Consider the following 23930-nt stretch of genomic DNA (forward strand, 5'->3'; position numbering starts at 1 on the left):
ACCGTTCTCGTTCCTGTTCACAGAATTTGTATATGGAGATTCCACAAAACAAGAAGTACAGCTGCTGAGTTGTTTACCCCCCCCAGTGAGTTTCACTTTGTTGAACGTATGACTTTCTGAGGACATTCCACTTTATTTTTATGATGTACGAGTCACATTCAGACTCATACACAATGAATACCCAATAACCAATTCATCAGGGAAATGTCTAAATAAATAATGGTATTAGGCTACTTAAGCTACACGGTACACTGTATGAATGTCAGTGGCGTCACATCTGTGACAAAAACATCCCGTACCCAAGCCATGTTCTCTCCTCTGTTTCACACCCTAAATGACACTTTGGCTGGTCGTTTTAACGAATATTTGGATAGGGGTAAAAATAAAGAATACTTTTCAGTAACTTTGCATTGTAGCGTAGGTGAGAGCAGGGAAATCACAAAAATGTCCAAGCACTGTTTCTCAGCATCGCTCCCCACGCCTGTTTCACTTCCGCCATATGGTGGTTGAGTGGTTGAGTAAATATACAGAGTTTAATATGGGTGAATAAGGTCTGATGTTCTCTAGTATGAAAGTAAATCTCAAGCCCTAAACGCTCCAGAGACCTCAACCAATGTGAGACCGCACAGCTGTTAGCAGCTGCACGGTCTCACATTCGTTTACTTCCTCCTTTCTATAACTGCCATGGGCATGTTTCTCCTCACAGTTTTCTTCTTGTTACTTCAAATTCTCATTCCTCTCGGACAAAATACTGACCAATGCTTCCATTTTATGAATCAAAATATTTATTTGAATGATTGCACAGGGGAGGAAAAGTAAGTGAATGTCATAAATAGCGTTGTTGCATTCCACAGCACGTCAGTCTGTCATGAGCTGCACGTCACAGAGGGAGAGAGGCAGGTTGTTCATGTTGAAATCCTGCCCTTTTTCCTCCAGGGGCAGTGGTGATAGAGCCGTAAGCAAAGGGAAAATCTCCCCCATTTGAATAAAAGCTGTTTCAAAGTCCTCCACCACAACAGTGTCCATTTGTGTATTTTTAGGATAAGTTGAAAATGTCCTTCCCCTTCTGTAAGGATCCACAAAGTCACATTTGCCGCTCAGTATTCCATTTTCCATGCACGCGGCCCTGTAGCCTTTGATAAGTTCGGTTTCATGATGTCCCAGTTTGTGGCACCAAGTGCACTGTCCTGCTCCTGAACAAATACAGGACTGAAGCCCGGCCCGGTAACCTGTGACCACCTGGGCCAGGCCGGCGTCAGGGAGCCTCTGTTTGAACAGCTCCTCATCGTCACAGACGTGAATCTGCACGGCAGAGGGGCCGTGGCTGCGGTAATCACTGCCGGCAGCCTTTGGAGAGCCATCCAGATGGACGGACGAAGAATCCAGCTTGCAGCACAGCTCCAACCCACCGTAGTCCCTCTTCCTAACCGCGTCCCCATCGGTCCTCTGGTCCTTCAGAGGGTAGTCTGTCGGACAGCTGGTGGAGCTCTCCTGTTCTCCTAAGCTCCCGCAGCCACTGTCCTCTTGTCTCACTGGAGGATTTCTTCCGCTTATTGTAGCAGAATTGGGCTCCATGCTGAGGCCACTGTCCATGCTGGTCCTCATGTCCTCCTCTACGTCTTCCTCTTTCACAGTATCGTGCGTCGCTGGATCGCTGACACAGTCTTTCAATTCTGTTTTTAAGCTTGAGAGGAACCATCCTCTGTCTGTAACAACTTCCATATTCCCTTCGCCAACAGAGAGGGGAAGCCAGCCAATAACAGTCGATTTCTGGGGTGGGAAGAGAGAAGAAGGATGTTCTTGTGGTATTCATTGTTTCACAAAATTGTCTTTAGGAATTAAATCTTGGCATGGTTTATATGAAAAATGTGATGCAGGTAACACAACTTCGTCACAGTTTCAGGAGTAAAAGTTGTTTTTTAATGTACTTACCAACGAAGCAGGCGTTTTCTCTGGACGTCTCAGGTAACACAGGACAACGGTTGCCATGATAGCAATGACGGCCAGCACACACAGAAAAGATATGGATGCCACAGCAATTATGTACCATTCTGTAGCAAACAAAAACAGGGACAAGTTTAATAGTGGCAAGGATTTATCTAACAAAACTGTAGATTTAAACTTGTTACATATTATAACAAAATATTTCTTTCCCACAGGCTTTAAATTGCATTCTTACCTTGGTCTGGCAGCAGCAGGCACTGTTTAGGAGACAGACTACTAGTGGACGAAGCTCCAATGCCCTCTACTGTGATGCTGACACAGTACTCTCGTCCCCAGCTGAGAGAACTGAAAGACATAGTCGTCTGATCCTCCCCTGTGTCATCAGTCAGGTATGCTGTCGTGTTCTGAAGAATAAAAAAACTAATTACCAATGCGTTGTATTTAGAACACATTTTACAATATGGCCTGGGACAGTTTTAAGAGTGCTTTTATTAGCTGGAAGGGTGGCTGCTGCCTTACATTATTTCATACATTATACCTTTTTGTGTTGTCCCCTCTCCTCCAGGTATATGGTGTAGATGAGCCCAAAAGGAAAGAGTTCTTTCAGAATGGGTTTCCGGTGAACATACACCGTCAGAGTGCTGGACGTTGCCAACAGGGTGAAGGAGGGAGGCTGCAGTTTGCCTATAGGACCAACAAGAGAGAGGTAAGAAAAAACACATATAGAGAAAACCTTGGTACACTGAGGTCCAATCAAACTATTACTTACTTAAATTTGGGAGGAATGTATTGTGTGTCCACGGCGACTCGTCCTTTCCTGCAACCAGCTGAACTCTGACTTTGTATTTAGAGCGATAGTCATGTAGAAGGCCGCTAAGGTCACAGTAGGTCCTTTTTATCCCGGTGCAGCTGGTCACCTCGGTCCATTTACCACTGTACCTGCAGACAGAAAACACCTGTCACAAACTGGCAGCAGCTCATTATGATAAAAAGATTCATCAACGGTTGCTGTTTCTATATAAGAAAAAAAGTACAGAATTGAAGTTTGAATTGCAAAACAATAGGAAATGTGTGAACCAAGTTGACACTATGACTGAAATAAAAGTTAAACGTACTTTCCCATTTGTACATTGTACTTGGAGTTTGATGGGGCGCCTGCGGGAAGTTCCCAATGTACTATTACCTCCCCATCCCAAATATTCACGTACAGTTTGTCAGGTCGAGGGACGTCCAATCCTGCCATTGTAAATGAAAGAAATATCATGAGTATTACACACTGACTTACATTTCATTGGATAAAAAAACCTGGTCTATTAGATGGTCGAGAGAGGAGATATTTATGCGGTTTGGAGTCTGGATACTAAAATATTCAATCTTGGAAAATTTTCATTTTACATTTCCTGTGTCCTTCTTAATGGTGACCAAAATGTAAACGTAGGTCAGGAAAATACATTTCCCAGAATGTCTGTATTTTACTCATGTTTTTTTCTCATGACATCAACATGTAAAATGCATGTGAAATTCACAACAGTAAAACAGGAAAACCATAGTAAAAATAATGGAAATACAAAATATGTTTCACTTACCCGACACAAAATGTACGTAGACAATCAGGAAGAAAAGAAGCGGTGTCTTAATGCTCGTGTCCATGTCTGGTGTCTGGCGAGGTATTGTCATTCAATCATGATTCATGCAGTAGTCACCATAAAAGGTCCTTAATCCAACCGCCTGTGTAGCAACTCTGTCCATAGAAGCATATTTCCTCCACAGAGAGTCCGTATGACAGTTCACACTAACGTGAACGTGTTAAAGATGTATTCAGTCGGGAAGCAGCTCACTGATGTGTTCTCTGTTCATCCGTGGAAGGAATGTGACGTTTTTTTGCCTAATTATTTGAATAGATCTCCCAAAACATATATTCCGCTCTTGCTCAACCCCCCGCCCCCTCACATGATGCGCTTCCTGTTGTGAGTGTGTCAGTGACACTGCTGAAAGTTTCATCCCACACCAGATGTTTACCTTCCCCTTTCGCCTTTTTCTTTTCCCCTTTCCTCACTCTCTGTACCATTATGACTTTCAGTGTTGGGCTGTACAGGGCCTGACAAGAAAAGGGAAGTGTTTAGGGATTCCCCTTTCCCTTTTAATGATTGGAGCCATTTGGGTTTCTTTGGTCAGAGGGGCTTTCTGTTGCCTCTAAACGTTTTAGTTTCATAAAATGAAAAACCTATAATCGGCACATGTACAGAAGACACACATTGTCTTCATTCGCTTCTGTTTAGTGTGTGTGTGTGTTTGTGTACGTGATCACTTGTATTTGCTTCTTTAGGCAGCTTTGCAGGTGGTACATTTGTATGAATATTTGACAAAAAAGAAACATAAAAAGCTTTAAAACCATTACTTAATTTTCTTTATCTCTATCTACGGTATTCAAAAACCCCCCGTGACCATGGAACTTTTTTTTCATCGAACACCAGTACATCGGTTTAAGATTCTGAGTGTAGTTAGAGCATTATAAAACAATTTGAAAAGGAAATTAGTGACATAAAGGTTATTGCGAATAGATAAGTAAGACCATTTCGTATATTACCCAAAAATGGAATTCCACTGGTCACCACAATCATTTATCCAAGGACCATTGTCAGAGAAAAGAACCTTCATCTGGCAAACAAGGCCTAAAATGTTCACATACAGCTGCTCTATAAAACATCTGCAAGTACATGGTGGATTTTTAATCCCGTTGCACTAAAACTAAAGGGATGTTTAGATTTGGATCAACTATCTCACTTGTCTCTACTATTTGCATTACATTGTCAGTCTTTTTTCAGGTCTCTTGACCTGAGAGCAAACTCTTTCTGTTTGAATGCTGACATCTGTACATTTTTTTTAAAGGATTCTAATACTATTCTATGAATATGAACTTTAAATTCCGAGAAAGCACTTATCTATTTATTACAGCTAAAAATGCCCCTATGGTTTCTCACCTCCTTTTCACACGAGACTCATTGAGTTTTACTTCCTGGTAAAGGCAAACGCGCAACATCATGAATCTCTTTGCTAGCGTCACCTTTTGGTTTCTGTCCTTCAGAGGGACAGAGAAATGCTGAGTAAATAACTGAGTAACTGTGGAGGCCACTCAAATGTCACAGATCATCTGATGTTTTCTCGAAGGGGACTTCACAAGTCACTTGGCACATAAATGAGTGGGTTCATGCACACGGCCAGGCACCTGCGCACACATTTTGGGGGGCAAAACGAAAGGACACCCATCAGCAAAATGATTCAGGAAAATAAAAATATTAATGATAAAATAAAAACATTAAAAAAACACAGTAGGATATATTCCCCGTCTTTCTGCTTTTGGAGGCAAATTTTGTAAATGAGATAAATTAATGATACATAATAATCAAAAGTAACTTATATAATCTCTATAAAGCCTGTTTTTTTTACTGTTTTCTTTTTTACAGTTGAAGTATAAGCAGCATTACACTAATGATATACCACGACATATTGTGATGTAGCTCAACTCAAGACCTACCTTTCATTTCAATAATTGAATTAAATTAAACAAAACTAGCGAACTAATTTGTAGAACAGTAAAACTGCGTTTAAATTCTCTGCCTGCCTGTATCTCTCTCCGTCTCTCTCTTCATTAAACATGACAAACGTCAGTACAGCTGGACAAAGCTTTGAGACATTTTTTGCTTGTTTATTTTTAGGAAACGTGGAACCAGTTGCAAGTAATGTTTTCAGCAGCACTAAGGATGTGGTTAATTTACCACCAAACAATGTCGGAGGATTCCACGAACACCCCCATTACCTGTTTGTCTGATGCTGCAGCTGTTTGGCGCTCAGCACTGCACGAGCACTCAGCGGAGGAGGAGGAGGAGGAGAAGGAGAAGGATGGGGGAGGGAGGGAGGGAGGGAGAGGGGGGCGAGGGCCTGTGTGCGCCCGGAGCATGCGGGGCAAAATTCTCACAAGAACTCAAATAAATGCCGGTCAGATATCAAAACACATTTGTTTTGATATCTGACCGGGAATTGATGACAGAGAGAGTAATTTGTATTCTTAAATATTGATGAATGAAAAGAAAATTGGGCTCCAGCAGAAGGGGCGCTTTTCTCACCCGGGGCAGAAGGGCAGGTGCTTGAGCACCTCTAGGGGTCTATCTGTGCACATGCTGCACATGGCTACTGTTTCTAATGACAACCTCTAGTTGAGTTACATTGAACCATGTGATCTTGCAAAGTTTTATTATTTCAGCACGAATATTATAAAAGTAGGAAACTATCTGCTCGACATTCGTGAAAATAGAGAGATTTTTCTTTAATGTCGTAAAGTGTCTGAGCTGTGACAAAGGAAATGTGAGATTGAACATAGATTGAACAATTATGTGCTACAGAGGTCATTCGCCAGGTTCAAATCCGGGACATTGTGGTTGAGTGGATTGCGACTAGGTCACCTCAATGCCTTGTATCTGTGTTTATGTGTTATTTATTTATGTTTCGGGGGGAGGGGGGGAGGGGGTAGTTAAATGACAGCTCTTTCCTTTTCTCCAGCATTTCCTTATACATTGAATGACCTTATTGTGAAGTTTACAGGGAACTCACAATACTGCATTAAACTCAAATAATGTGGAGTTTAAATTGGATGGGAAAGCCAGTCCCGTTCTCTCTGTGTGGGGAAGAACACGTTTTGGTACGGGTCAGCTGGTGTCACCTGAGCCATAATGGAGCTCGCCACTGTGAAACAAGCTCCACCAAATCTCTCTGACTCCCACAAAACCGGTCGGGCAGGTGGGAATCTGGTGCGCTGATCACGCCCTGCTCTGCTAGGAAAGAATGACGGTCTGAGAGAAGGATGGTTGCAGAAAGTGGGAGGCGTCATGCAAAGGAGGTAGAGCTACCTGCTTAAATGAAGGTCAGTCGAGTGGAAAGGAGGCGGAAGAAGGAAATACAAAGGAGAGTAGCGGTGTTAATGTGGTACCATAATTCTCTATTCACTGCTTGTTGACTAAGTCGACGTCTGGATTTGACCAAGCTGCATCCACCTGGGATCACCTCACTCTCCAATCACTGCTGATCTGAGTCCGATGGCGAAGCGTGACCCGGTAGGTTCTCCCATTTACTTTCCCTGATAATTAAAAAGCTCCTTCCTCTTGCTACAGTTTGTTTATCTGGCTCTCTGTTAAAAATGATCTTTTTCAGTGCATTTATTTGTCTGCAAACTTGTGTTTGTAATTGCAGTTTTATTTGTTTGAATATCCCTGCAATGCAGCAGGGAGGATAGGATTTTAAATAACAACAGCATTCTTTCTTAAACACATGTACAAGACTTTTAAACTTGCTTGAAACTCTTTAATCCAAATAATCCTGTGGGATTTCATAAACCAATTCAATTATTTTATTTTTAGTTCATCCTAAAAAATATAAAAATGGTTGAGGTAATGTAGCTTTCATTGGGTATCAGCTTCTTTATTGCACCTTTTGCAAGTGTCAAGGATCTGGGGACAGAAGGTGGTGTGTTATGTTCGACCGATTGAAGAACTGCCTAAGACGAATTTTATTGGCTGATGATTTTAGTTTTATAAATACAAGCATGGAATAATAAGCAAATAATAAGCAAATATATTTAATTTGCCAGTTAGATGGTTATAAGGTTTTGTTGACAAACTCTTCTGTTAAGTGAAGCATACATATTTGTTTTGGTTGCATTTGTGCTCAGATCACTAAATGTTCTAAAGAAATGTACTGATTGAAATCACATGTCCCACAGACAAACATGAGGGGACACTTTATTTTCCGGTGTCATGTCTGCTATCTTTGTAACTTTGTAGTTTTGTAGTTTTAAATCCAAAATGTACGTTTCAAATGTGAAACCTCTAATTGTTTCAATATTTTTTCAATGTTTTACCATGTCAATGACAAATAGGAAAACCATGCACGATGATCTAATCACAGTGCTTGGCTGGGAAATTTGACAAACCGGCTCATTGACCTACTTCAACTCACTTAATAGAGGTGAGGGATTTTCAAACTGAGCCGATTTACATTTTATAGCCAGTTGATCCATAGCTCGTGTCACCTCAATAGATAAATCCCTTTCTTTATGAAGGTGTAGCCACAGTAATGAACGAAGAAAGGTGCCTACAGCTTATTCTATGTTTTGTATCATTGTCATTGGTTTTGAGAAACTATCACATAAGGCTTTTGCTGCATTAGAGGTGAGATTAATGCTTGAACCTTCTCAAATCCAGACAAGTGGGAGTGTTTACAATAACAGTAACTGATCATGTGAAACCTCCACTATGCTTTCAAGCTCCTAACTGTATTAAGACATTATTGTTTAACCTAATGCAGGTCATATGAACCTGTGATAACCTGTTTGGGATAACAGAAGAGACGCTAATGACTCACAATAAACTTCCTTGTACTGTAACTTTCCCAAAAATGAATGTGTATCAAGGCCACATTATGGATACACATGTTGAGTCATGGCGTTATCCATTCACTAACCTTCCGCAGTTGCATTCCAAGTACACAAACAGCTGGGCACTATAATGAGGGAATTTTGCGAGTGTACAGTTGAATGTATTATCTCAATGAAAAATGAAAAATGAAGAAAACGTGTGACATTTTAAATACATGCGTCTTAGTTTAAACATAGAGCTAGAATCAGCAGTTGGTTGGATTAGTTTACCACAAATGTGATAAAATAACCAAATCCAGCATCTCTAAAGCTAACTAATTAACACGTCACATTTTCTTGTTCAGACACAAACACCAACTTAATGTGTCGATCTCCTCTAAACAGATTTTTCACCCAGATATTTGTCCAGATGAATTATTGAGCTTTAAAAGTACGGGCGTGGAGATATTGCTAGCTTTGGACACAACTGCAAACAAATTTCTTAGTTTTCTGTTCTTGACACTGCTGCAGCTGGGAATCTAAAAGGGAGATTTTATGAACAGAAAAATGAGGAAATGGACTTTTAAAACGTGATCTTTCAGACACTGTTGCCAGGATACATCACATGCCGCGTCATCGTGGCTGTGGTGGTGAATTAAAACACATGCTTGACAATAGCGTTAGGATTGCACAATAGGCTGTGTGCTCAGTCCAGGAAAACAAATACATTCAAATGATAGTCTTTTTCCTATTTATTGTCTGTCTATCTACTGAAATTATTACACCTAAATATAGCGTAGCGTCTTGTTCCCAAGGGTAAAAGATGACCCGATGGACAAAGAGTGTTTTTTTAATCAGGGCTTTATTTTAAACATGATCTCTCGCTATCGTTATTTACTCTTTTGGTTGCCCTGTCTGATTTCCTCACAGAATGAGCCCCCTTCCTACTATTCTATTGAAGTGCAAACCCAGCCCCCCCTCAAGTCCTACGAAGAGGTGGTGTACGGCGTGGGTCCAGGCCTGACGCCGCCCGCCTATCCACAATACATCCCCCAGTATGGACCCCCTGCGGCTCCTGCCCAAGTCCAACTGTCCATACGTGAGTGGCATCCGCAGCTCGCTTTCCTCACAGCACAATGGATGCCGGTGTGGCAGCCAGACAAATGGAGACTGAGTCGTACCAAGAATTACTAATTATGTGTTTGTGTATTGTCTGACTCCAGCCCCCCAAAAGAAGAAGAGATGCTGCGATGCTGGTGCCCGGTGGTACGGAGGATCGGGCGGATTTTTAGTGGTGATCGCGTTGCTGGCACTGGCCGTCTGGCTTGGAGGTATAGTGTTTATCCAGAAACATCACTGGCCATTGTCCTTGGCAGTCATGCGCTAATGTACATCCTTCATGTAGCAACTGGGTGCAGTGTATCCATTAGTCACATTTCCTGTGCCCACACAGTGGATTTGTTTGTCTTTTTATAGTTTTCTTTATGATAATATGCTTACTTTAAAATTGTGTATGAAAAGATTAATTTGTTGCTTTTACATAATGCTATATTTCAATATAGAAAATAACATTATTTTAATATTTTAAAAATATTGGCAGTCTAAATTCTGTTACAATTGTGTTGTTGTGTAACAAATGTATTTTTAAAAACTGCAAATTTGATAACATTTCTATGCATTAATTAGTTAAAACAGTTATCAATATTAAACTGATGGTCATGATGAGAGAGAGAGTCGGGTAATTTATTAATTTAAGCTGAATGTTGCTGTTCGTATTTAAAGTTTACATTATTTTAGTCAATTGTGACAATATAAGCACACTCCACTTATTACTATCCCAAAAACAGTTCGTTATGGGACCCGGATGGCAGCAGTTGCAGCCTACAACAAACATCCCAGTGAGGACAGAGATCAGGTGCTTTTGCCAAAGTACGACACCTGCACCAACAACACTGTCGAATGTGATGGAATAAATGACTGCAAACTGGGCTCTGACGAAAAAAACTGTGGTGAGTAGGAACCTGAACACGTGCACACACACACACACACACACACGCACACACACACGCAAGTAAACCTCACCGAAACCAAACTTGCACAAAGAGATAAAGGGACAGCAAAAAGGAAATCCTCAAAATTAAAAATAAGGTCGCTCATTAATAACTTTGATGGTGTGGATAGTAGTCTGTGTATAGGCTTTGTATTTTGTATTACTATTAACAAGAATGTAGCTTAAATCTTCACTAATATAAATATTTGAGTTTTACTGTAATTGTTTGCAGTTGTAAAAATAGCAGCACACAGCAAAAAGTCTCCATGTTACTTTTGCAGCTTAACCCAGTGAAAATACACCTTCTGAGTTGTCCTTTTTCATTTGCTGTCCCCAGTGAGGTTTGGAGAGGACAACCGTCTGCAGGTCAGGACATCAGAAGATGGCCGCTTCCTACCAGTGTGTTTCAAAGACTGGGACGAGAGATACGCCGACCTGACCTGCGATCAACTGGGATTAAGAAAGTAAAGAATGATCACGCATAACACAGCTCTGATTTTGTCAATATAACCAAAAGTGTGGTAAACAGCACGGGTCAGTCCAGTAGATTTCCAAAATTCAACTCAGACTTCACTGAAGGACGGATTTTTCGATGCATTTCGCTGGAACCAATTTGGCTTCATGTGGGCTTCTGTCTCTAACCTGCAATTTACCCCTGAGATCCATCTCATTTCTCTCACCTGCAGCTCTATGTTTGGGGTTGAATTGATTCTACACAGGGTCCCCCTGGGGTGTATCAGTGTGACAGAAGCACAATGAGTTTCCAGGCTCAATCACGCATTGTTTTTGACGAAACACTTTCTCTGTGTAGGCGAGTTTATCTTTTCAGCTTTCTGAACTAATTTTCCTTTTATCTCCAGGTCCTATGCCACCAAAGCAATTAGGACACAGCCGTCCTCTGCTTTGGCAGTGAACAGCAGCTCATCTGCCCTGATCCAGAATCTGGTTAAAGTCAGGTAAACAATCTTCTGCATGGGGCTATCCTCGACCAAAACAATTCTGAGTAGAATTACACTACTGCTTTTTTAGAAATGACTAATCAATTAGTCATTTAGAGATCTGTAAAACTGTGCTTCCCCGAAAATAGTGTGAAAATGGATAGAAATGATTAATCAACCAAAGGAATCGAAAACGAAGAGACGGGCCCTAAGTACTCGACCTGCTTATGACTGGTCCGATATCTACAATATTCGTGGAAGTTGTTAAAAAAAATATTTTCCTTGTCGATACATTTTCCTTCTTTGTGCACCGATGATGTTTCCGTTGTTACGCAGCTCATCCTGTCCAGGCGATGAGACTGTCTCCCTGCAGTGTGTGGGTAAGCAGCGTCACATGTCACGTTCTCTGTCCATGTCTTACACACACAGTACAACTCTAACTGCAAATCCAGTTATTTGACCCCTCTAGTTATTCACTTGACATTACGTAGTATGTTTTTAATAAAATCTATGAAATCAGTACTACACGTCTTCTTTGAATCTTAAATCTGAATCAAACTGATAGACCTCAAAGTTGCAGTGACATGTTTGAACTTCAACAATGAGAAAAAAAATAACGAGACACCTCTTACAAAATATGGCAAATATCTAGTGTAGCATGAAAGCCACTTAAACCCGTCAACAACATTCCTCGAATCTGCTGTTCCTGTCAATGGTTTATTTCTGGCATTCCCTCAATCATTACTAGCCATCAGTGCTTTGTGTTGCATTGGAGGATATGAAACAAAAAACACAGCAGCCTGTTTTACTTGATAAATTCTTTCAAACATCACAATGACCATTTTGACAATTCACCTAAACCCAGTAAACATTCATCTAGAATTCTCTCTCCCCCTCATTTTAGTTATGTGTTAGCTGTTTCTTTGGTATTGTGCAGTATCTAACTTTGCCCTCTGTTCCCAGACTGCGGTCGACAGGCTTCTACCTCCAGGATTATTGGGGGAAACGTGGCCACGGTGGGAGACTGGCCTTGGCAGGTGTCACTGCGCTTCAGAGGTTCCCACACCTGCGGAGGAGTCCTGATCTCTCCTGACTTCGTGCTGACCGCTGCTCACTGCTTCCCAAGGTGATGAACTACATGAGAAAATCCGTTTCTTCATAGTTCCTACAACGTATTCTATGGATTCATGTGTGATTATTCGTTTCTCGATATCAGTGTTGTACGTCGTAATCACATATACATGTTTTAATTGTTTTAAAGAAGTATTCTATGCTGAGGGTTGAAGCAACATTTTCACAATAATTTGTGCTCATTACTTTCCATTAAAAATTCTCTTTCTGTGTTGTAGAAGCAACACTTTTGCCCTTTTGGCCAACAACTGGAAAGCCTATGTTGGAGTTGTGTCACTAAATGACGTACTCACATCCTACTCTGTTGAGAGAATCATTCTCAATGAGAACTATGACAGCAACACCAATGACCAGGACGTCGCTCTGCTCAAACTGGCATCTCAAGTTAATTACAACGGTTGGTTACATCTTTGTTTTATTAAAAACAATGCAAAGGCTTTCATAGCAGACGCTGCGCACAGAATGTTGTTGTAAGGTCAGAATCTGGTTAGTTCTCAGCTTCCAAATCTGATGCAGAGAGAGAACAGTCAAGGAATCCAACAATAGGTTTAATTGCGAGGGAATATGTGTGAAACAGTATGTGACCTTGTGGAGGATAGAATGTCAGCGTCTGCCCAGAGTCCACAGTAATACTTTTTGCCCAGAGCACTATGTTTGAGTGAGCGTTTGTGCATCGGTTTATAGTAATATCCTTTCAAGAACACACTGTTGCTGCTGTGTCAAATATTTATCTTTTTTTTCCAGATAAAATCCTGCCAGCTTGTCTGCCAGCCTACAACCAACACGTTGCCCCTGGAACCCAGTGCTGGACTTCAGGTTTTGGCACCACTGAGGCAGGATCAGGTACTTATAGAGTTGGGTTTACTGGAAATATAATATATTATACAACTCGGTTTATATATTAGATAACTTACTTGGGTACATCTGCATTTCTTAATAGTGTTTAGCCGTGTTTTACTATTACTTTATTTTCCATTCCACCGAAATTAAACATGCATGGCAATGTATTTGGAGTATTTTGGAGAGTACATCAATAAAGCTAAAAAAAAGGTTCAGGTAACTCTAAAAAATTACTTTCCTTACAAACACAGACCTGGTCAGCTTCATATGGAGTAGGGATAAGAGCACACATGCATGCTTTCTTAAAGAGCGAGAGGAGTCAGGCAGTGGTCTATTGCAGTGATCTACTTTCACCAGAAGGGCAAAAGAATGTAGGGAGCCCCTAAGGGAACATGGATGATTTATCAGAAATAAATTAATGGCTTCCCTATTGACACTTACACTGAGTGAATGAGTAATATCCACCTACAAATAAATGAATTAATGAACCAATTCATATTTGTATACCATAAACACTTTTTCAATCACTATTTCCGACATATTTCAGAGCCTTGCAATCTAAATGAATGAGCATTTTGTTTTCTCCAACGTAGGCATTGTCTCCAAGGAGCTGATGGAAGTGGCCGTGGACATCATTGACACAAAAGTGTGTAACAGTAGCAGTGTGTATGGAGGCGCCGTCACCGATCACATGCTCTGCGCCGGGGACCTGAAAGGAGGCAAAGACTCCTGCCAGGTGAGCAGCCAATCACGAGGGACATCGGATGAATATGCAGTGTGCTTTTAACATCCAGCTAACTTTTAGCGTAAAGCTAACTGTGCGTGAACGATGACAGGGTGACAGCGGTGGGCCTCTGGTGTGTCAGAATATGAACCGTTGGTATCTGCTGGGGATCACCAGCTGGGGATCTGGCTGTGGTAATGTAAACAAGCCTGGCGTTTACACCAGAGTCCACAGTGTCCTGCCTTGGATCTACAGCAACATGCAGGTAGGAACGACGGACACGTGCAAATCACTTGAACCCATTTGGATTACGGTTGCCGTTGTTCACCATCTACACACCTGTACCTGTGCCCCTTACAGAAAGAGCGACTATGATGCCCTTTTGTCCCCTGCTGGAGGTCTACCCCACCAACATGATGAATTGCATGACGTGAACAGTGTACCTCTGTCTTGCGTTCTGCATCATCTTCTGTCGTTCGGCTCATACGTGAATCTCCTTGCACCTGATTATTGATACACACCAATCGATGCGCTGACCCAGGCTGAGTCCAGCGTTCTTGATTATATTCTGCCTCTCGGTGTCATGAAGTATATACTTTTGTTTACTTTCTTTTTAAGCAAGACTTCCGCTACACTGTGATCTCCCGTTTGTTTGAAAATGAGACTCTTTAAACACGATTTATGATTGTTGCGGTGACCTTTTTTTCACCTGAGACACATCTCAGGGTTTTCTATCCAGACCTGTTGTCTCACATATTGAAGTAGAAAAAGACACTTTATATACACTTTGTGTGGAAGGAAGCAAGTGGGACCCTTGTCCCTCTCGCTGAGCTGCTACCTGCGTTCGTGCATCTCAACCTCCCCCTGTAATCACACTGTGAAGGTTCACAGAAATGATTCTCATGAGATGTATGTGTTCTCTGTATGTCACATTTATGTCCATTGCTGTTTCACTGATCACTGAGCATCACTCAAATAAAGATGAAGGAAGATTCTTGTTATGGAGTTAATCCATCAACATCTGTCAATCACACAATCAATGCTTGGGGTGTATGACGCTAAAGAGAGAGTGAGGGAGAGAGGGGGATAGAGAGAGAGAAAGAGAGAGGGGGGAACAGAGAGAGAGAGAGAGAGAGAGAGAGAGAGAGAGAGAGAGAGAGAGAGAGAGAGAGCGAAGCATCGAATAAGAAGTCACTCCCTTCAGGAGTCACATTGTTATCCATCATCTATTTTTCCAGGTCCAAGTCGACGTGAGCAGTGCACATATTGACAGATGATCATATTTGAAAACAGCCTTGTGACACAAGCTGTCTGATTTTTTGTTTTGTTTTAGCTTGGATAGAGGTGTGTTGACCTGGACCAACAAGCGGTAAGTTGATTTCTTAGTTCTCATTGCGATTCATCAGGTGCCACTAAAGACGACGCACATTTTAATGATAACGATGTTGAATAATGGAGCTGGTTTCGAGCACTTAGTCCGATGCAGATAAATCGTGTCATTTGTAGGTTGGGATTTGAAATGAATCGCCATCATCAGTCAATTTGCCATATTTAGGCGCACGTATTTGTTCCTACACGCCCATGGACGTGATCCGCGGGCTCCTCAGTTTCCCAGCTCCTTGTTTATCATGGAAAATAGAACGAGGGAGGGTCTGCGGCCACCGATCACTGTAACCTTGTTGCGTGGCCAAAAAACAAGCCACAAAAAGGAAGGTGGCCGATTGACTTTCTCTGATTGCCAGCCTCGTAACTGTCAATTAATAAAAAATAAAAAAATAAATAAAATATATATCGTGTGTTTTGCGCGGTGGCTCTGCCGGCTACAGATAGAAAATGAAAGGCTCATTGTTTTTCTCCGCTCCGTCGGGTGATCCACAGGTTGAACGACGCACCGGTGGATCAATACGCGCGGACGTCACCAATCGGGTGTTGAATTAAAGTGCCACTGTGACCATTCTCTTTTTTTCCATGACATGTAATGACGAGGATACAGCGCTGCCATGTTGAGTTTGTTGTTGTCGGAGCGGAACACAGAATTAAACGGGCGTCGAACAAAAAAAAACAAAAAACAAACGAGATTAATTTAACCACGCAACCGAGTGGAAACGTGTGAATTGTGAATTAAAAACTGTGTGCCACGCCCAAGGGTGTAACCGTTTAGACATTGGGGGGTCGACGGGGGGCACCCAGAGAGCCCCTGTGCGTTTCGCTTAACAAACGTTTCATAGGAGACATATATTTTACATATTGTCTGCTGTATATTTTTTGGGGGGGGGGGCAGATTGGAAGGATCCGTGGTTACGCCCTGCGCTCCGGTTCACGTGCAAACTCGCGCCAGCATTTCTCCATCGGTGCGAGAATATTTTCAGGTGCAGACTGTTACCATGGGGATTAGTGGACACTACGTAACGATGCACATTGTTGTCATGGTGATGCAAGGTCGTTATTGCGAAAGATGTCGGGGGGGAGGGACAGGTTTCACAAAGGTAATGCGGGTTACGTGGGTTGTGCGGTGTGACCTTGACAACTTTTCTCCATAAAGTCATTAAAGCAGCTCCATTTTAGATGTTCGTCTGTATCGCTGAACTTAACCTTGTCTGAGACACATTTCCTAACCTAGTAAGAGGTGAAAGGTTTTGTTGATATGTTGATTTCCGGTGCCACTTTTATTTTCTCATTTGCTTTTGGTTGTGTCATCTCGTCGCTCGGTCCCCTCTTTCTTCCTTTCCTGCATCACCTTTGCCTCGCCAGCTTTCCTTGACCTTCATTTTTAATGCTGTGTATTTCATACAGGCCATGCGACTGTCATGCAACAGGGTGCCTTTCTTCTGGCCCTTTGTCTGCCCTCGCCAGACACTTTCTGTCCCTCCGTGTTCCGTCTTCCATCCGGGCGTCTCTCAGCCGGCCTGTTGCCTGTCCATACATCACAGGAAGCAGCCTGAACATGGACAGTCACCCTGGCCGCCCATTTCTTGTTGTGCCTCTCGCAGACAAAGGGAGTGGGGGGGGGGGGGGGGGGGGGGGGGGCTGTGAAACTGCATATTTGCTCAACAATAGAGCAGTCAAAGGAAACTGGAGTGTCAACTGCTCAGGTGACATACCGATGGAGAGAAAGGCTGCTATTGGAAAGCAGCTCGAAACATTTGGCACTGCCCGTGGTGCCAAACACCATTATTGTTTACTGTGATCTCCTTATTGTCTTTATTTACTTTACGTCTTGACAAATATAAAACATAATAAGGAGAAGATAAAAAAAATCTGGTTATCGAAGATCAATACTGCAAATGTGGAACCGTTTTGGGTCAGTAGTGTCTAAGGGTTTGTGGTAGGTTTCAGCCACCTCAATTCCCCTCAGCCTTTCCAAGTGGCCTACTTTTTTTAAGGATGAGTAAGACACAAAGAGATAAAAATGTCCTAACAGAAATAGAAATGATTTAAAATTCAAATATAGCTAAACAGCTTATCCTTCACTTCACCACAGCGACCAATCTGCTCCAGTGCGCTGGGCTGCTCACGATGGTGCAAAGTGACCGATCTCATGCAAAACAACCCGGAAATATTAAAGGTCTTTTCAACCCTAATGGAGGCCAAAGGCCTTTGGTTTCTCTGCTGTGATGTTGTGCCACACTATATCACAACTGTCTTTGTTATCAGTCGGTTGCTTGATGACACAAATTAAATATACGATGCGCCGACATAGAAACCACAACTGGGGCGGATTGCTGTCCTGGTAACTCTGCTAATGACTAATAATGGAATCTTTTAAATGTCCTCTAGAACTAGAATTATCACTGAGACAGAGCCACATGCCGCGTAGGCGGCGAGGTGACGCTGCTAAACAAGAGGAGTAAAGCCCCCTGACTCTTGATACCTTGATACCTGAGAATTCTTTTTTTTTTCTCCACAGATTTGTCACTTAGTATAATTTGACTGTTGAGCTTGGACAGGCCTCATCAATACATTGCTGTCAAATCATGTTACCCATCTGCTTTTGCCTACATTGAACCATAACTCTCAATACTCCCTGCTAAGGCCGCTGTATACTTCAGCTTTAAGTGGGGAATTAGACCAATCATATTGCTTTATGCCTCAGAAAAAACATTAATGATGAATACGCAATTGCTCACCACTGTTTCCTTTGTTTATGTTGATCACAGTTTAGTTCCCACTCGCAGATATAATAGGGGAAATAGGGCACATTTTGTAGATAAGTTAGTCGAAATGGCTACTGCCTTACATTTGGGAGGAAACACAGTTGCATTTCCTAGCCTACATGGAAATAGGCCAAGGTTGTGTGTTATGTCCACAGGGAGGAGAGAGTCATCTCTGGCAGGAGAAGGAGCATGTTTGCAGGTTTTGGATATAGCCAGTACTGTCTCTTTTACATATATAATATTGAATGTGTGCCACTGTGCTGTGTCGTGTTGTTTTGAATTCAACATTTTGAGCATTTTTGAACATTTTTCCTGCACTTTGTCATTAGTCTTGTTGTCCTTTGTCTCATTGTTCCACTGTCCAATGTGATGCACTAACCGCCATGTCCAATTCCTTGGATGTCTAATGTCCTAATTTGGCAATAAATGTACCTGATTCCTGATTCCTGGGTAGTGAAGCTTACTAAAACAAACCTCTTGCGCCCTTTTTTTTCACCCCTCTTTCATTCCCTCTCGCCCTCCCTCATTATTACTCTATGTCAACAGTTGCCATGGAAACTATTTTGTTCTTCCTCTCCTCACTCTTGGTGTGTGTGGCTGGTAAGTCCCCCCCCTCCCCCCGCCCCAAACTCGCCCAAGCGCCCACAAACTGACCGACAAACACGCATGCTTGCACGTATCAGCAGCCCACAGGGAGGCGGTGACGTTACACGGAAGAGGCGCTCGCTGGGTGTGGGCTCGTAGCAAAAACATCAATTACTGCTTCGGGGCTTCGTGTGTGGGTTTACTGTGTCACTGACTGCGTGTGTGTCTGTGTGTGTGTGTGTGTGTGTGTGTGCGTGTGTGCGTGCGTGAGGTCTGCTGAAAGTGTATGATTACATTTTAAACACATACACGCGTGATGCAGTCACACAATGGAGGTAGACGATGTGATGCTCGAAGCGTAAGGTCAGACGGAGCAAAGATGTAGAGAAAGATAAAGCGTTGACGTATTTCTCACTAATAGTTTGCAAGTGAAAGTCATTTCTTCTTGTCCTTTCCACCTTTTCCTTCCAACTCTGTGACTCAAACGCTCACCTCTTTCCGCTGCCTCTCAGCTTTATCAGAGATCGTTGTGCAGGGTGAGTACACTTGATGTCATCTCTAACGGGGTCAAACACAGTTCGTTCAGTCACAGTGGTTTCCAGATTAAAATCGCTTCTTTATGGATTACTCCACTTCAGCAAACCGTCAGATGTATGGATTAAGCCCAGGAATGATTCTTTTATAGACTCAAAATTCATTGCTGAAGGAAACAGAGTAGTTGTTTTGAAGGAAAGAGAGACGATAAAGAAGCCGTGTTCGTACATCAAATATATGTATGAACTTGTAGTGTTAGGAATATAGGAATAGGATAGGAATCCCTTTTCAAACTTAATTGCCAACCAAGTATTGGAAAAATTAATAGTCATGTTGAGGTACATTGAGTTCAGGACGTTTACAACGTCAGTGACTTAGTTAATGATACAAAGCTGCAGCAGTCCACTCTTTTCCTTTAATCAATGTCCTTCACTCGTGAGAGGATGAAGCTTAAATGAACAATTTATATAATTTAATAATTTATATAATTTCATATTCTACCATACCACAATATTGCTCAGCTGGCTACACACGCAAGCTAACGGTCAATTGCGATATAATATTATGGCCGAGGTAAGCTACCCCCAAACCTCATGTTATCGGAAACAAAACTGCCTCCAACCTCAAGATGTGCCACCAAAAATAAGTCTTACATTAATTCTTTCATTTAATGTAAGACTTATTGTTGTCTTGTTGTTGTAGATGTTGTCAAACTACTCATAAAATGGAACATGGGATTAGTGAAATGTCAACAGAAAAAGTAATGTATGTTTTTTAAGTACATTACTAAAAAACTAAATATGTGGTTTCTATTAAATTTTTGCAGATGACAAGAAAACAGTTGAAGACCAATTTGTTTATGGTAAGTTTAGATAAATCTGTATTTTCTGAAACCACCGGCCAGTAGCTACACATACATGTACTTTTTGCAATGAATGGCACATTGATTTAAATTGTTTCTCAATCCGTCATCCACTTTGTGTGCAGACTATGAGAGCCTGCGGATTGGGGGATTAGTATTGGCCGTGGTGCTGTTCACACTGGGCATTCTTCTCATTCTTAGTAAGTCAACCTCTCTGTGTGGATGTCATTTTATTATGTGTGCATGCACTTTATTTTAAATTATTTCAATGTTATAACACAATTAAAGATAAGTATCAGTAATTGAGTGAATCGTTACATCCAAACTGTGTTATAATCCTGTCATCTTATTTTGTATAAATGATTCTATAATATAATGCAGAGTGCTTATAAATATCTATGTTTTTATCATTGGGTAAGAGTGAACCATTGTTAACAGTGATTACCCGATTTCTAGGTCGACGATGCCGCTGCAGTATCAACCAGAAGCCCGGGTACGTCAGAGTCCCTTTCTGACTGAGCAAAGAAACAAGAACAAGGCCTTGGTTTAGCATCATCTTTTTCAAACATGATTTGGTTACTATGACAACCTGTGGATCCTCTCTTCAGGGCCCCCAGAGACGAGGAGAAACCGGAGGAGAATCTGATCGTCCCCAAGGGTAAGATGCACATGTCAGCTCCTCTCCACCGCGACACAAACATCCATAATTGAGTTTCCCTTTAGGAGTGCCCGTTGCACAGGGGTGGAAGACGGGCATTTGCTCTGTGTGCGTGTGTCCGCACATGTTTACTGCACGTGTGTGTGCGTGTGTGTGTGTGTGTGTGTGTGTGTGAGAGAGAGAGAAAGAAACATACAATATCCGTAACTTCAAACGACTGCTGAGCTGCTTAGTTTAAATACACTTTATTTAGGTATAGACATCAACAAAGCAATTTAGATCTTAGATTTAGAGCTCAGAGGAAATATAGCTAATTTTCAATTTTGGAACTGTCCCTTTAATGGTATTTTCAAGCATGGGCTGTTTAAAAAACCCTCCTTGTTGGCCTATTTCTTCCCAGTTGTTATGTTTTTGAATGAAATAAACTTTCAAATGCAATGCAACACTTTTGAACCAATTGGTTCTGAGATTGCAATAGAATAGGATAATAGATTTGAATAGATGGAGGGAATTAAAACAATCCAAAAGTATTTGCATTAACTATTTAAAGTTAATTACTCTTAAATTATTTCATTATTTCAAATTAACAACATTTGGGAGAAAGACAAATAAGTATTCAGATGTTTTGCTCCTATAAATGCAGCAATAACACTGTAAATAAAAGCAGATTCTTTTTGAGTAAATGCACCTAGGGGCAAACAGTATGAAAGAAATCTTAAGTATTGTGTGCATTACCAACTCTTAGTTAGTAGCAGGTCCCCAGCCCTTTGAGTCATGGATGTTAGTGATCGACTGAAAGAGAAAAAGAAAGAAAAGCAATAAGAGAAATATTTGGGCAAGTTTCATTTTGCTTAAAAGCTCGTCCTCGACCTTTCAGCTGCAGCTGCTGAAAAAGAGACACCAGCAGAGAACTGAGGCGACTCCCCCGGACTGAGCTGCCGTCCAAAATGATGATGGGTGATTATTATAAGTGCTTGTATGGAGCTGTAAAAGGGGAGATACATGTTAATAGGGGTACTATGTGTTATTTATAAAAAGGTTGAGCCTCTGACACGAACCATTAGCTCATTGTGCGCCGTTGTGACCATGCCAGTCCCACAGTGCTCTCGTCTGTTCCTGTGCCTTTGCTGTGACTCTCACTCTGGTTCTTTGTCTTAGCCAGTAGCACCTTCAACACCAGATTGTCTTTGAATCCTGAAAAGAAGTTCTAACGTTCTGTGGTCTGCTGTTCTTCGTTTTGTATTTATATTTATTGCCTTTAGGTCTTAGAATATGTCATTGTATTTTGTTAATCGTCCTGGATAATGTTTATCACAACTGGCTTCTAACATTTATGAATATACTGTAAGCATGATACAGTATATAAATACAGGTAGCTTATAGAACATCTTGTTAAATATGCTTCATTTAGGTATGCCATTAAATGGTTTGTTTGTGTTCACACGTGGGTATAATGTGTGCATATCCTGTACATATGATTGTGTTTACATCACAAGTGCAAGTGTATCTCTACATATTAATGTGATCAGCCTTATCAAAGACAATCTCAACTGCCACAGTTCTCTGGCGGAGCACAGTAACGGTTTGCAGGTACCTGCGTGAGCTCCTCCGCTGCAGTGTTTGACCATCCACAGCGGAGAGAGCTCTCGCCTCAGCTGTCTCACTGCCTTCCTCTCCACACCTCTACTTCATCGCTCCGCCACCGGCTGCGTCAGGGTTACCTACTCGCCAGCAGACTATGATTAGTTCCCGTGCACACACTCGCTAGTGCAGCTGCAATTATACTAAGTCTGTGCAGCTTTCAGATTTTTCTTTTTTGGTTTGTGTATTAAATGTTCTGCTGAGGCTCTCTGGTGCCATTATGCTTTGAGTGGCCATATAGTATATAGCCCATTTCTGAGAAAGAGAGCAAATGCTTCCGACAGGCGTGATATGTGAAATCGACATTATGTGTGTGCAAGAATACAATAATAATGCGAGCTAAATCCTAGCGAGAGAACAAATGACCAATCTTTGTTGTGAAGTCTGAGTGTTTTAAAGGTAGCTGCTGTACACTTAAATGCTATGGTCATTTTACGCATGAGGCCTTGTTGTGTAGCCACCTGTTGTGCTATTGGCAGAAACAAATAAAAGTGTCTAAGAATTCAAAAGATGTGCATTTGTGTTCAATTAGATGAAGACCAGACTGTAGGAGTAACATTTTCTATTCAAATCTCCTGAGGGTCTCTATGCCTGAAAAACATCACTTCAAAATCAATCTAATGATTTTCTATCAGTGTCCGTCAAGATAATGAGCTGCTGCTTGGTGCTTTAACACTATATCTGATTCCAAAGGTTGGCTGATACGCTATTTATTGGCATCAGAGTACAAACTATGAGATTGTGTAAACATGAAAATGAGCGGTGAGACTGAAATATGGCTGTGGGCGTGGAGAGCCAGAGGTGAAGTGTGTGTGTGTGTGTGTGTGTGTGTGTGTGTGTGTGTGTGTATGTTGGAGGGTGGATCTGTTAGAAAGGGAGCACCTACTCCTGACACAGAGGACACCAACACACACCGTGGCGGAAGAAATACAGAGTCGTCGGCCGCTCATGTAAGTAAAAACTTCATTTCGAAATGAATAATGAATTCAAGTAGATTGTCATACAAATAAATCAGTTGTGTGCATCTTATCTTCTGTAAATTGCTAGAAAGATCATTACACTGTTAATGTCAAACAGATATTGTCATCCGCACAGTGCATGGTTTAACTTCCCATGTTTTCTCCGTTGTTTAATGATACAAAATATAAAAACACACAAGTTACAATTACTATTTGTTGTGGAAGTGGCTTGGCACGAACATTTCTCTGTTGTCATTGGTCTTGTTAATTGCAACTCATTGGACAAAAATATAGTAACATTGATGTATAACTGCATATTAGGGGTGGTGTGGTTATCCGCCCAAATCATTGCGTCTAATTTCTCCCGTATTATGTGGGTGTCATCACGGCTGCTTTTTCTTTACCCACCTGTAACCTCTATAAAACTGCGCAAGGTTGAAGGTTAATAGTTACTGGAGCTGTAATATATCAATGAGTAACTGTCCCGATATGCTCTTATGCGCA

General features: G+C 41.6%; 3 protein-coding genes across 3 annotated transcripts; 2 read left to right on the forward strand and 1 right to left on the reverse strand.

The window, feature by feature from the left end:
• Positions 1–767: 767 nt before the first annotated feature.
• Positions 768–3835, reverse strand: il10ra (interleukin 10 receptor, alpha). Its single transcript, XM_040190153.2, has 7 exons — positions 3531–3835; positions 3060–3180; positions 2714–2883; positions 2483–2628; positions 2180–2348; positions 1933–2051; positions 768–1770 (listed from the first exon to the last, which is right to left on the reverse strand). Exons 1-7 carry the CDS (start codon positions 3619–3621, stop codon positions 859–861), a joined length of 1728 nt encoding a protein of 575 aa, XP_040046087.2. The 5' UTR covers positions 3622–3835; the 3' UTR covers positions 768–858.
• A 2184-nt stretch (positions 3836–6019) lies between these two features.
• On the forward strand, positions 6020–15027 carry tmprss13a (transmembrane serine protease 13a). The gene is made up of 13 exons (XM_040181821.2): positions 6020–7052; positions 9281–9449; positions 9574–9681; positions 10198–10359; positions 10738–10864; positions 11261–11356; positions 11675–11718; positions 12302–12464; positions 12688–12866; positions 13214–13312; positions 13903–14045; positions 14146–14298; positions 14394–15027. The coding sequence occupies exons 1-13, from the start codon at positions 7035–7037 to the stop codon at positions 14406–14408; spliced, it is 1476 nt and encodes a 491-aa protein (XP_040037755.2). The 5' UTR covers positions 6020–7034; the 3' UTR covers positions 14409–15027.
• Positions 15028–15093: 66 nt separating this feature from the next.
• fxyd6 (FXYD domain containing ion transport regulator 6) lies at positions 15094–22976 on the forward strand. Its single transcript, XM_040181833.2, has 8 exons — positions 15094–15402; positions 18734–18787; positions 19285–19308; positions 20133–20168; positions 20294–20368; positions 20625–20661; positions 20777–20826; positions 21704–22976. The coding sequence occupies exons 2-8, from the start codon at positions 18739–18741 to the stop codon at positions 21739–21741; spliced, it is 309 nt and encodes a 102-aa protein (XP_040037767.1). The 5' UTR covers positions 15094–15402; positions 18734–18738; the 3' UTR covers positions 21742–22976.
• Positions 22977–23930: the final 954 nt, after the last annotated feature.

This window comes from Gasterosteus aculeatus, chromosome 1 (genome assembly GCF_964276395.1).
Source record: "Gasterosteus aculeatus chromosome 1, fGasAcu3.hap1.1, whole genome shotgun sequence".
Taxonomy (NCBI): Eukaryota; Metazoa; Chordata; class Actinopteri; order Perciformes; family Gasterosteidae; genus Gasterosteus; species Gasterosteus aculeatus.